The 14,241-nt window shown below is 38.8% G+C and overlaps 1 protein-coding gene across 1 annotated transcript; it reads right to left on the bottom strand.

Annotated features, from left to right (window-relative positions):
- On the bottom strand, positions 11,054–13,621 carry LOC104715679 (probable LRR receptor-like serine/threonine-protein kinase At1g07650). Its single transcript, XM_010433070.1, has 8 exons — positions 13,346–13,621; positions 13,063–13,258; positions 12,813–12,962; positions 12,549–12,667; positions 12,235–12,445; positions 11,913–12,141; positions 11,660–11,810; positions 11,054–11,551 (listed from the first exon to the last, which is right to left on the bottom strand). The coding sequence occupies exons 1-8, from the start codon at positions 13,619–13,621 to the stop codon at positions 11,192–11,194; spliced, it is 1,692 nt and encodes a 563-aa protein (XP_010431372.1). The 3' UTR covers positions 11,054–11,191.

Raw genomic sequence — 14,241 nt, 5'->3', positions numbered from 1 at the left:
GTGTTTAGTCATCGGAGGATAAAGAAGGTGAAAATGCATCAGAGCTCTGAAGGTGACAGGAGTCTGCGAAGTGTCTCAGAGTGCTGATATGCTGACGTGGTGTGATGTGCTGACGTGAAGAAAGATTGTGGGACGCGATGACAAGATGTATGAGAAGGAAGAAAGAAGAGATCGAGATATACTCGAAGTTATTAATAGTATATTTGATCGACTAGGATAAGGAAGGATATTTTCTTAGGGATAAGGAATATTTCCTTTTAGTTAGCATACACAGAGATCTAGGTTAGAGATCGTGTGTGAGGCTATAAAGTGACGAGGGCTAGCCGCAAAAAGAGTTAGCATTCGTGGGGATAAAGTTGTGAGTTTTGTAAATCTTCAAGCAAATACAAAAAGGCTTTGAAGGTGAGTGTGTATACTCTTTTAGATCTACACAAGGTGTTGTGTTTGATATAGAAAAGAGTGAGCTTTGTTTTTCAAGTCTTGTAAGAAACGAGGGTTTTTATAAAATTGATTAAAAGCGCGTTCCAAGTGTAATTTTGTGTGTTCTGTTGTCTCTTTACCTTAACAGAAGGTCATGGTGCTTAATACAGAGAGAAAAATGTGAGAGCTTGAGGCTGAGATGACAAAGCCAGCCATGAAGATAGGTCAAACGTAATTTGGCTGTGTGGTGGTGGAGGGTAAGATTTACATAAGAGATCCAGCGAATAACTTTGTTTAAGGTCTAAAGGTAGAAGATGTGAAATGGATGAGATTCTGAATTCTAAGAAGTGGGAGTATGCATATGTTGTTGATGATATTTTGTATAATACTACTCCATGATTCTTAAGAACAGATTAAAAGCAGATGATACACAAACTTTCACATATGGTTTTTTTGGTGATGCTAGCTGGTATTATTGTTTGATGCACAAACTTTCGCTTTTAAAACATGAGTAGATGCATCATCACATATTAACGGTTTTGTTTATGCAACAGGTTTTTTTTTCCCTCCAATTTTTGTGATGATGCAATGATTTTTTTAGAGAACAACTTTTTTTTTGTTTAGGTATTTGATTAGACAGTAATAACATTTTCAATATATTTAGTTGTTTAAAATCCAATAATTTTAAGTTAGAAAATAATTTCCCGTACGTAGTATGGGTCTATTACTAGTTACAATAATAAATAAAAAGATGTATATGAATTAGTGGGTGCATTTGAAAGTTTGTAAAAATATTGACAGGGGTCAAAACCCCAACTTTAGCAAGCTATATAACCAAATTTAATCAATTTATACTAAAAATATGTAATGTATTTTTTTATAAGAGTCATATAACCTTAATTATGTGAGGAACGTAACTTTATTAAAAAAATATGCTTCATTCAAAAACTAGGTCCCACGTGTGAAAAGTGGAAAAATAATTCTTATAAATAGTAAAAAAAATCGTGAGAAACAAAAAGAAATAGGAAATTTGTTAGAAATATACTTTTTCATATATATTTTTTCAAAAATTCTTATTTTTGGCCATTTTCATTTTTGCTCTCTTTTAATTTTAATAACCATTTTACCCTTACATGAAAATTAATTTAATCACTAAAAAGAAAAACAAAATTTCCCGCCACAAATAAAAAATCCGACATATTTTTCCGCAAAAAAAAAATTTCCTGCCCAAAAAATGTTGTCAAAATTTTTTTGCAAAGTTTTTAAAATGTTTCCAACCTTGTAAAAGCGTTTACAAGGTTTTCAAAATTCAAATTTTTGGCGGGAAAATCAAATTTTGTAGCTTTGGCGGGAAAAAAAGTTTTGGCGGGAATTTTCTTTTATTTTTTATTTTGGCGAGAATTTGTTTTATTTTTTGGCGGGAATTTTTGTCAATTTTGATGATTGTACATTTTTGCTGTCACTCAAAGAAAATGTAGTTTTGTCATTTTATATATAGTGAGGGGTAGTTTTAAAAAGAGGTATTTTTGAGAATGCCCCAAAGAAATAAAACATACTTTAGTGTTCTTTTCCATACAATAGACACTAATCCCCCTTTTAATAAAAGAGAAGTACACAACGTAGTTTTTGTAGACTTTATAATTTTAATAAATGGTTACAAATGGTTACAAATAGGTTATAGACAGGTTATATATTAATCCATATATTAATATTAATGGACACACCTAAATATTATGGATATTCCAAATTGATAATTGATATATTAATGGTAAAAAATAAAATCATGAATATTCCAAACTGTATTTTTGGAAGATTTTAGTCATATATCACGTTGTTTCCAAAGATCTTTAAACACAATATTACAAAATTCTTTTCCACAGATTTTATTGATAGACCACAACGTTAACCAAAGGTAGATTACGAAATTGATAGAATGATTGGTTACAAGTTAAATAGTGGGTTACAAGATAGATTACGAAATAAAATTTAACCAGTGTTATAGCATGGGTAATTATCAAGAATCATTAACAATATAAAACTTACAAAATAGATGTTTTTTCGAGCGTTCATGTTTAGCATATGATTTGATTGCATAATGTTTTATCCAAAAAAACTTTTAAAAACAATAACATAAAATTATATTTTACATAAAAGTACAATATAAATAAAATAAATTTCAACCCATAATCTAGTTAGAGTTATAAGCGCAAAATACTGTGAACCACTATCTTTTAATAGAAATCAACTATTAATATCGTTTGTTTGGATATATATATGATCGTTATTGGAAAAAAAAGTAGTATTCTAATATAACTTTGTGTATACATTATATATGATCGTTATTGGAAAAAGAAGTAGTATTCTAATATAACTTTGTGTATACATTACGAGACACATTTGTTTGATCTGCTACATTTTAAGTAATGAGATCTGCTACAGTGTTCATGTTTTCTTGCGTTATTATGTTATTCGTTTTTGAGTCATTTTCAAGGTAATATATCAGCTTTGTGTTTAATTTTAATTGGTTACTTACTTTTTTTTTTTTGTCAACAATAAAGGAATTAACTCAAGTGAGCCAATTTGGGGGAAAAACGTTTACAAACTTAACATGCTGCGGAGAAGAGCGCGCTCGACGAGCCAACGAATCCGCACGAACATTTGCATTTCGAGGTACCTGAACCAAATCAAAAGAAGAGAACTCCTCCCTATCAGTCTTGATGTCGTCTAGGTATGTTGCGAAGGTGGGCCAATCCTGAGGCGAAGACACCATCTTCACCAAATCGGAACAGTCCGTATAAAACACCACCTCCCGGAAATCGTGTCCAATCATGCACCGCATCGCCCAAATGAAAGCTTCGACTTCTGCATGTAACGGGGACAAACTATGCCGGAAATTGGTGGCGCCGAGAATCGGGGATGATCCTTGTGAGGAAGTACAAACCCAACCTGCACCTGCAAAAATATCAGTTTCTTTCCAAGAACCGTCCAGGAAACACCGATGGCCGGAAACAAACGGCGGGAGAAAAAAAATATGGGGCTGCGGCCTAGCAGACAAAACACTAGGGGAGGACTGAAGCTCAGCCAGATCTGTCTCCACCTGTGCCTGCTGCCAAGTCTGAGCTTCACCTATCGCCACCCGAACAACCTCAATAGGTTGTTCAACCTGGTTCTCGAAAACTCGAGCATTCCGTGCTTTCCAAATATACCACATTATCCAAGGAAACGCGGCGACCTGTGAACCCGGGTTAGTTGAACCCAAGAAATAATCCACATTAGCATAAACTGACTCCGTGGGGAAAAGTTGTGGTCCTACCGGAACATTCGCTAAAGCCCAAACCTGGCGAGCCGGTGGACACACAAAAATAGCGTGATTTATATCTTCCACATCGGCCCCACACCATACACAGTCAACATCACAATCTATCCCTCGACGTTTTAAATTCGCCGATACCGAAATATAACCCGTCAATACTTGCCACATAAAGTGCTGCAATTTGGGTGGACATGGAACCTTCCAAACCTTAGCCAAAAGAGGGGTTAACTCTGGCCCTGCCCCAGTAGGTTGAAAGGTATTCGGGGTCGCATAACGCGCCACCTCATAACCTGATTTTACCGTATACTTGCCATGCTTAGTAAAGTGTCAACCTAAATAATCTGCCCGGGAACAATTACTTAAAGGCAAAGCTTCTATCAAAGCGGCATCTACGGGATCAAAATGCTCGTAGAGCAGATCCCTGTGCCAAGAGTTTGTGTGGCGATTGATCATGTGAGTCAATCGAAGTTCTGGATCCTGACAAGGACCATTACTTAAAGCTGGTCTCGGGAATTGAGCTGGAACCCAGGGATCCTGCGATATAGAAATGGAGTCCCCTGAGCCAACCCTTTTAATAAGCCCTTTGTTTACCAGAGATCTAGCTGAAACAATACTTCTCCAACCATAAGAAGGAGAGTATGACCGTAGGGGTTCCATAGGATTTGAATTTCGGTAATACCTACTCTTAAAAACCCGAGCAAACAGAGAGTCCGTACATTCTATCAATCTCCATAACTGTTTGGCCAACATAGCCGTGTTAAAATCATCCACACTCCTAAATCCCAACCCACCCAACTGCTTGCTACAACAAAGCTTTTCCCAAGCTATCCAATGCATACTCCCAGACTGTCCATTAGAGCTCCACCAGAAGTTCGCCACTGCACTAGTTAATTTGGATGTTATTGTTTTTGGTAGGCGAAAACAAGACATCACAAATGTCGGTACCGCAGTCGCAACCGACTTAATCATCACCTCCTTTCCTCCTTTTGACAACAGTTTCGCTGACCAACCAGTTGTCCGGTTCTGCAACCGATCCCGAACAAAGGAGAAAACCTGTGTTTTCGAACCCCCCAAACTTTCCGGAAGTCCCAAATACGATCCCATGCCCCCTACATTAGTGATACCAAGAACACCCTGCATCTCCGCCTTGGCCTGGTCATCAACCTTATGTCCAAACTGAACTGAAGACTTCTCAAAATTTATCTGCTGACCCGAGGCAGCCCCGTACTGTTTTAGAATATCCAACACAATCCCACATTGAGCTCTATCAACCTTACAGAAAAAAAGACTGTCGTCCGCAAACAGCAAATGCGTAATTGGCGGACACTTATTTGCCACCTTTATACCTGTAATCTTCTTTTCCTCCTCCGCCTTCCGAATATTAGCAATCAGAACCTCCGTACACAAGATAAAAATGTAAGGAGAAAGCGGATCGCCCTGTCTCAAACCCCTTTCTGGGACTATCAGCCCATTGGGTTGACCATTAAGAAGAACCCTGTACTCAACGGAAGAGATACAAAACATAATCCACGAGATCCATTTATCCGCAAATCCCATCTTTCGTAAAAGAGCCTCAACAAAAGCCCACTCCACTCTATCATACGCCTTACTCATATCCGTCTTTATGGCTATAAACTTACTTTTACATGAATTATTAGTACGCAAACCATGAAACATCTCCTGAGCAATCAGGATATTATCCGAAATCAATCGACCTGGAACAAAGGCTGATTGAGTCTCCGAGATGAGACCATGCAACAACCGCTTAAGCCGTTGACATAAAACCTTTGAAATGATTTTATACCCCACGTTGCACAAACTAACCGGCCGCATCTCTGCCATCCGAGTCGGGTTTGTTACCTTGGGAATAAGACAGATATGCGTACGATTTAAAGCCGTATCAAAAACACCCTCAGTTAAAAACTGATTTACCATTGAGACAAGATCCGCTTTAACAATACTCTTAGCCTTTTGAAAAAACAGAGCTGTCATACCATCAGGGCCGGGTGCTTTATCCGGGTGCATCATAAACAAGGCCTTTTTAACCTCGGCCTCCGTGGCTGGGGCCGTTAACCGTAAATTTTCCGTATCCGTAATAACTGTTTCAACCTCCTTTAGAACATCCTCAAAATTACCCGGCGAGATCGTAGTAAATAACTCCTCAAAATACGCCACTGCCGTGGCACAAATATCTTGCTCCTCGGTAGACCAAATACCCTGTTTATCAAACAAACCGAAGATCCTATTCCGGGCCCGGCGTTGCTTAGTTTGTGCCTGGAAATACTTTGTATTCTTGTCCCCCAGTCGCATCCATCGATTCCTACTCTTCTGATACCAATGAATCTCCTCATCCTTACAGGCCTCGCGCAACCGGGCATTGAGATCAGAGATGACCTCCGGACCCGTGGCATCATTAGCCTGCGCTACCTCTAACTGTCTCTTAAGATCCTCAATCAAATCCCTCCCGTAGGGAGCCTGCTGTTTCCTCCATCGGGAAATCGCTCGGCGACAGTTCACAATCTTGTCGGCAAAACTAGTGGAGCCCCTATTCTGCTCCCGCAGCCAACCGGCCGAGATTGCATCCATTAAACCCTCCTTTCCCACCCATCAGCGGTCAAACATGAAACCCCGGCGACCCCTTGGTCGTTTGGCACCCAAAGTAGCAACCAAAGGCGCATGATCCGAGGCTCTCATTGGCAAATATTCTGTAACAGTATCTGGAAAAAGATCATGCCAATCCGCATTGCCCAAAGCCCTATCCAGACGACACCGAATAGGTTTCTTATCTCGCCAACCTCGCCAAGACAAACAATTTCCCAAATAGGGAAATTCCACAAAACCGCAGTCCTGGATCATTCCATTAAAAGAGAGAAAAGAGGAGGCATGTCTGAGTTTTCCCCCACGTTTCTCATGATTACCGGTTAATTCATTTAAATCCCCAATTATAAACCAAGGAGTAGAGCGAGTTGTACTAATCCGCACCAGCCTTTCCCAAACCAAATCCCTCTTTTGAGGCACAGGATCTCCATATACAAAAGATAAATGAATAATACGTCCTTTATAAACTGCTTCGACATCAATTAACTGATTAGACTCATACAAAATTGAAACATCAAAATCATCTTTATTATAAAATAAAGCCAATCCACCACTTGAACCAACAGGTTCTACAGTTTTTAAATTATTATAGCCAAAATGGCCTACAAATTTTTCCAAAAAAGAAAAGGATTTTTTTGTTTCCATAAGAAATTAAAAATCTGGCCTATGCTTATTCCAGAGATCTCTAAGATTCTCTATAGTAGCCTTATTCCCCAACCCCTAACAATTCCAACTCAAAACATTCATGGAATAAACTTTGGTTTTGGTGGCTTAGCCCCACCTATTCCTCCCTTGGGCCCTTCCTAGGCCTTTGGGCCGACACCACTCTCCCCACCAACCGCTCGCTGAGCGGGGCGCTTCCTCGGAGAAAGCAACATCTGAGCAATCCTCTTTTTTGCACTTACCCCTCGTAGCAAAGTTCCCTTACCACGCCTAGTCTTCTGCCCAGTAACTAACGTTGAAGCGACCTCCACCTCCACCCCCTGAACATCATCCGCACCCCCCATCTCCTCCTCCAGATCATCAAACAAGTCTGGGTCGTCCTCCGCATCCCCCACATCCTGCGCTTTTCCACGCGGAACCATTTCAGCATCAAAGTCACCACTCTGTGTGTCCCCATCAACCAATATCTTCTCACTCGAGTGCTCCTGTTGAGCATCTTGAAGACCTAAATCCACATGAGATATCCCATCCCCAGCAGAGTCCATAGCGAGAAGAGCAATACCCGACACCTGCTCATCAACTGTACCCCCCGGGACCTCCCCAAGATCAATTGCTGGCGCATCCACGATCTGTCCCTCTTCCATTGCACCACCATCAGCAACTACGGCCAAAGAGGACCCTATGGGAACCACCGGTGCACTCACATCTTGAAATAAGGCCTTCTTGACCACTTTCTGAACCGGATCCTGGACCAAACCCATACTCTGCACCACCTGTGGGTTTATAGACTCTGTAACCGAAGCTACCACGTTGTCTTGCCGTTGCCGTACCTAACCCCCCTCCGCATCTGGATGCCTCCGATCATGTGAACTCCGTGAAGAGGATGTCCCCTTATGTCGAGAGGTCCTACCCTGAAAAGCCTCTGCTTTAGCCCTCGGACCGCCATACGTTGACCCCTTGTGTCCCCCTTTGATGTAACTTGGACCCCTCCGTGCTTCCACCAGAACCGCTCCCTTGTAGCTCATGAACTCCCCCTGATCCTGAGTAGCCTCAGACCCCACGCGTTCACCACCCGCTGTCACCCGCTTGGTCTTGGGACAAACAGTCTCATCATGACACAAACTGAAGCAGACCTTGCACCAACCATACAAACGCTCATAATCGAGCTTGACAATCGTCACTTCACCATTATAAAACTTGATATCAGTCTCAAAACAAAGAGGCTTGAGGCCGTCGATAGTAACACGCACTCGCCCTCTATCAATATCCACTTCGTCAACAATCCCCAATGCCGAACCAATACCACGAAATGTTGGCACAGCCCAAAACTGAATGGGGACATCTGAGACACGCACCCAAAACCGGAGAGAGGACGGATAAGCTGGATCCACCACTGGTGTCCATCTTACCAACGAGACCATCCATGAATCAAAATGGAATGGTTCCATCTTCAAAACCGCCTCAATGTCCGCTTCTTCCTCAAAATCAAATTGGAATTTCCCTGATCCCAAGTCTGCTCCCGCTACACGCCCCTCCACTTGCCAGATCCTTGGCAACACAATCAACAAGGATTTCATATCCTGCACTTGCGGATTGAAACAGCGACCGATCACCGTTTTTGAGTAACCAGCAATAAGGTCTGAGTTATCAAAATATGGAATCTTTATCCTCCTTCGTGGTTGCACGGCTTCCTCCGACGAAACCACCGAACCCTTCCCCAACAAAATACTCTGTGACATGATAAAACCAAACAGCTTCGAACCAAGAGCAACAGAAACACTGAAACAAGAGCAACATAAACACTGAAACAAGAGGAAAAAGATGACTCAAAATGAAACCGTATACCTCCCGTTTGTGTCTGTGTCCCTTTATACCCCAAGCGATACCAGCTATAAACGCACCACAAATATGTGATATCAATCAGAAGAGATCCGATCCTGACCAGGTGGAAACTAAATCCCAAGGGATCCGACCCTTTCCAAACATCCCCCGATTCGACATAATCTCCATAAAGACCAGATCGCGCCTTCCCAGTATAATTAAAACCAGACATGGAAACTAAAACCCACAGAGAATCCCGTCGACATCCCGTACAGTCTCCAAGCAAACCGACCTTCCCCGAATAAAACTCCCACTCACGAAGATCCCATCCTTTCCCAGATTGGGATCGCCCAGATCCACCAAATCGTAATCCCGTGGGATCCCCTTGTTTCCAAAACCAGAGCAAAAACCCCAAAACCAAAAGAAAAACCCGCCCGTGAAACCATTGCTCTTCCCATACAGAGACCCAAATCGGACCCTTATCCAGCTAAAGAAGAAATCTTATCGGGTCAAACCCCTAGAATCACCATTGTAATCGCCGCTTGAGAGAGTTTTTTTTTTCTTGGTTAATTACTTGTAAAATTTGAATTAATTGCGAAAATTTAGTTGAATTAACGAAAAAAGGAAAGAGGTTTAAATCAACAAAAAAAGGGAAAGAGGTCTAAACCATGGTTTAGTTTCAAAGTTGCTGCGTCTCCAATTGTTTATAAAAATGTCTTTTGGTTTATATAAATTGATAGAGATGGATGCTCGGAAGCCAAAACTGTGCAGGGTGCATTATGCCTGGAAAAATCATACGTGTCCCGTTCGCAGGAACGAACGTAACGATGCATGCGTAGCAGCTTTCAAAGAGAAAAGGCAACATGTTTTTGGATGCTGGTGTAATGTAGCAAGTGAAGGTCTTTCTTGCTTATGTAATACTCATGCTTGCTAAATATTGTTATAGCTAGCTCCATATATGTACTCAAAAATATACTATTTCTTAACCCATAATTAATAGATAATAATAAAAGCTATGGAAGCTTTTGACATGAAACATGTAATGAAAAGAGATTTTATGAATAAAATTAAAATATGTTTAAAATAAAACATGAAAATTATATTCTCAAATGATACGCCATTTTTCAATGTACAAATGATTTTTAATTTCAGTCTGTTTGGCTCATTATTTATATTTATCCCTATTCAGTTTTCAGTGGCATTTCATTGTAATAATGTCTTAATCTGTGTCTACTTATTAAAAATGCTTTCTTTTTAATAGTATAGATGCACTTATGTATATTATGTATTAAGTATTATTTGAATTACCAAATGACTAATGAGTCTTCTTCTTAATTAAGTAACCATATAAATATGTGGACACATTGGTGAAGAGTTGATACAATCAATGTTATCTCCTCTTTATTAATTGGGAAGTACCTTACGAAAACAACCTTAGTAATTATTCTAGTTATGAGATATGGTTTTTTTAAGCAATCACTACAAGAAAACACCAAAAATCGGAAGGTATCGACAACATACAATAAGAGACGGCACTGAAATTAAAAAGGAAAGAAAAAGGCTTTTGGTAGAAGGATCTAAAGAGGAAGCAACGTTTAGAGGAGATATTTAAAGAAAAATGAGGATGGAGGAGTGTGATCTAATATTTATGGCTTTGGCCTAACTGATAAATAAGTGGGAGAACTGGAAGCGTTTGATCTCGAAAGAAGAATATAGAATTGATCTTTGCCATTTGCCAAGTGGCACCTAGAGGAGAGATTTTGAAGACCTTGATGATATGACTTACTCTAAGATGTTTTTAATTTTGATGAGATGGATGGCTTTAGGAGATTCAATAGACTTCTTTTATTAGTAAGTAATATTTCTTTCTTTTAAGTCAGATTCGAGGTAACATATCAATCTCTTAGTAGTTGTGATGTTACCAGCAAAAAAATATGTCAGTGATCAATGAATGCTTTATCAATAAAAAAAGAAGGAATTTTTAATTGGATAGAAAAAAACTGCAACTATAAAAAAGGAAAGCATATTCATACTATAGTTTTATTTTAATTTTGTTGTACACATTTATAGTTTTAAAAAAAAATGTATTGTGGAGATCATGAGAGGACCACCTCATAGAAATGAGGGATGGAGATGGTCTGATAAGTCTACATATATACTCGAGTGGAGTCACTGATGGCTATTGGTTAACATGGTTCTGTTTTTAATTTGCTAATTAAGAATGTTTAACATATATATAAAAAAAACATCTTCGTAACCATATTTTCAACAAACATTTAGTTTTCTTGTTTTTTTTCTTTTCTTCTGGAAACTAAGTTTGGGATATGGCCATAATGTCATATCATTTGCTTAAACAAATATGGTGCAGGGTTACTCTCACTCAAGTTCGGGGTCTTCTACTATTTCGTCTTTTAATGTGTTCTCCTCCGCATCAACAGAGTCATCAGTGGTACGAGGTCCGCTTGTGGAGGCTTCGCTCTGCCAAGTGAATTTCCTTAAAGCCTTCAGCTTCAGGTTCAGTGCTGAGAAGTTTGGGTCCGACAACAGGTTTTTCATTGCGGTCTTTTCCTCGAGGACACTCACGACCAGCGACATTTTTGGCCTTAACGCCGGGGACGTGTTAGTGCACATTAGCGCCACGTTCAAGATCACCATCGCTTCCTCTTTTGAGTAAGCTGAACCTAGCACTGGATCAACCAGGTCTAGTAAGCATCCCATGTCTTGCAAAACGTAAGCCTACACGTGAGAAGGAAGAGAGAAACCAAAGTTACTAGATCTGTGGTTTATTTTTTCACTTAATAACAGTTTTTTTTTAAAGCAGAGGAATAGATGGAAACTGTTTACCCGATCAAGAAGGCACTCCAAGTTTTCGCTTGGTTTCACGCTTGAGTTACTCTTTCCACTGACAATTTCAAGGGCAACAACGCCAAAGCTATAAACATCAGCTTTTTCAGTCAAGTAACCACGCATGGCGTATTCCGGAGCCATATATCCTCTGTAACATGCAAATGTATTAAAAGTATCAAGAAAAGTGATTTACCCATGAGAACTTTAATACTTGGAACTCATTAGTAAAAAAAAAAAAGACAAAGTTTACGGTGTTCCAGCGATACGAGTTCTGATGTGTGTGTTGTCATCATCATTTAGCTTTGCCAAACCAAAGTCAGAAATTTTTGCGTTGAGATCCTCATCGAGCAACACGTTGCTCGCCTTTATATCCCTGTGCACAATCTTGATCACAGAACCTTCATGGAGAAATTTTAGTCCTCTTGCTATGCCTAAGCAAATCTTCTTCCTTGTTGGCCATTCTAATTGCAGTCTCGATCCTGTGAAATAATTTTTTTTTTAGAAAAAAAATTATCATATGGACTTTTAGCTTTCATGCATGGTTTCTATCGAAAAGTTTTGAGGAAACTGACCAAATAGAGCACGAGATAGACAGTTGTTCTCCAGATACTCGTAGACCAATATCAGTTGCTTCTTCTCCACACAACATCCATATAGTTTCACAAGATTTGGATGTTGTAGAGATGAGATTATTCCTAATTCATTCACAAACTCTCGGCTTCCTTGCTTGGACTTTGAAGACAATTTCTTAACTGCAATCATTCTCCCTTCTGACAACTCGCCCTGCACCAAGAGAAAGAGCCACTCTAATGATCTCTTACAAAATGTAGCCATCTTTTAGGTTTTGTCAAAGTAGAAAAAACAGAGAAAGTTGAGGGATAACAACCTTGTTAACAGAGCCAAAGCCACCCTCACCAATCTTGTTGGCTGCATCAAAGTTATTAGTGGCTGCTTTTATATGTCGAAGAGTGAAATTTCCGGTCTGGAGATCTAAACCCTTCAGCTCTGTATGGTTATAGAAAATTTTAAAAAAAATTCAAATTAAAGCGTTAGTAGACACAAAGAAGCAGCCTACACAAAAGTACGTAACCTTTGACCAAAAAAAAAAACTATTAAAAGACCTAGCTAGCTAGTGTCTATCTATATATACCTCTGTCCATGGCATTTTTGTAAGACCTTCTTCTCCAGAAGCAAAACACTACGACAAGTATGATGACCAAAATGAAGATTACTGCTGCAACTACAATTCCTACAATTAGTAGGATATTCTTCTTGCCATCATGCGTCGGAGGTTTGAAATCTGCCACAAGCAAATTAAGTGCCGTACCATCTATCTATCTGCTAATAAGATTCCCCTTTAAGAAGTGAAAGCAGATTTAATTTGAAGTAAGATAACATACTAGGTTCAACTGATATAGCAGAGATCATTGGGCCATAAACTCCTCTAATTGGAAGCGTAGTTGTCCCTTTGCCAGCCCACCTCAAGCTGATCTTCAAATTGTGATTTGTTACATTTACCACAAATGTTTTTATGATTGGCTTGCCCGTACCACCAGCAGCTTCTTCAATGTTGAAGTCTTTGATCATCAACTTCTCCTGTGAGCAGTAGACAGTAGTTATATAAAAATAAAGTAAGAGTTTAGTTGTTATGATTTACATTTGTTGGATTCCACAGAGACGTACCTGAACATAAATATCGAACACTCGTCTGCCAAGACTGTAGAATGTACTGTCGCTGGTAAATATTATCTCTGCGAAGTGGAGACTCACAGTGTACTGCCCATTTCCCAGACAGAGTCCGTAGTAAGTCAACAAGAGAGGAGAAATCCGAGCCGTCTTGTAAAGAACAAAACGTGGAGACGAAGCATTGCCTGATAGTGAACTTTGTTCTTCAAAGAGAAAGGGAACAGTGAACCCACAAAATAAGTTCACCTCTGATAATTTTCTTTCTTTTGCCATGATTTTAGTCAAAGAAGATGAATCAAATTAGAAAGTGAATCAATCTCATGTTTTTTGCCAACCCAAATTTAAGAGAATCAAAAAATCAGGAATCATCCTTGAAGGTTTTTGTGTTCCCTATCTCTTGAAAATCAAAGACAATTTTAAATGTAAATGGCATTATCTGTAATAAAACACACAATTAAGTAATTTGCAAACTTTTATGTGTTATTTGAGTAAGTCGAAAATCTCAACGTGTTAGTCTAGTAATAAACCTACTTTTATGTAATATTCTAGGTAATTTCCCCTAAAACAATGGTAACAAATTTTAAAGAAATAAAAGATTTTTTTTTTTTTATAGTTAGTTATAGATTTCACTATTTTTTAATATGAGTATAAAGCATAAATAACTAATTTCGAATATATTAAGTTTTTCAAATAGTTTTCAAAATTAAATATTAAACATTTATAGTTTTCTAATTATAGTTAGTCGTGTATTATATTTGATTTAAAATATTCCAGTATTTTAGGAAATTATATTAATAATCTAAGAGATTATAATAATAAATTCATGCATTGGCTGTTGTATTATCCAGAAAAAAATCAATTAAATAGAGATAATAAGGAAGTTAAAAATAATA

This window comes from Camelina sativa, chromosome 9, assembly GCF_000633955.1.
Source record: "Camelina sativa cultivar DH55 chromosome 9, Cs, whole genome shotgun sequence".
NCBI lineage: Eukaryota > Viridiplantae > Streptophyta > Magnoliopsida > Brassicales > Brassicaceae > Camelina > Camelina sativa.
Note: the sequence above shows the minus strand (reverse complement) of the source record. Positions and strands in the feature narration are given on the sequence as shown.

Excerpts from the sequence above, each read along its gene's own strand:
- LOC104715679 (XM_010433070.1), bottom strand. The coding sequence starts at position 13,621 with ATGGCAAAAGAAAGAAAATTATCAGAGGTGAACTTATTTTGTGGGTTC. Across the intron at positions 12,963-13,062 it reads TGCTATATCAGTTGAACCTA|ATTTCAAACCTCCGACGCAT; the intron begins GTATGTTATCTT and ends TGCTTGTGGCAG. Across the intron at positions 12,142-12,234 it reads TCTATCTCGTGCTCTATTTG|GATCGAGACTGCAATTAGAA; the intron begins GTCAGTTTCCTC and ends ATTATTTCACAG.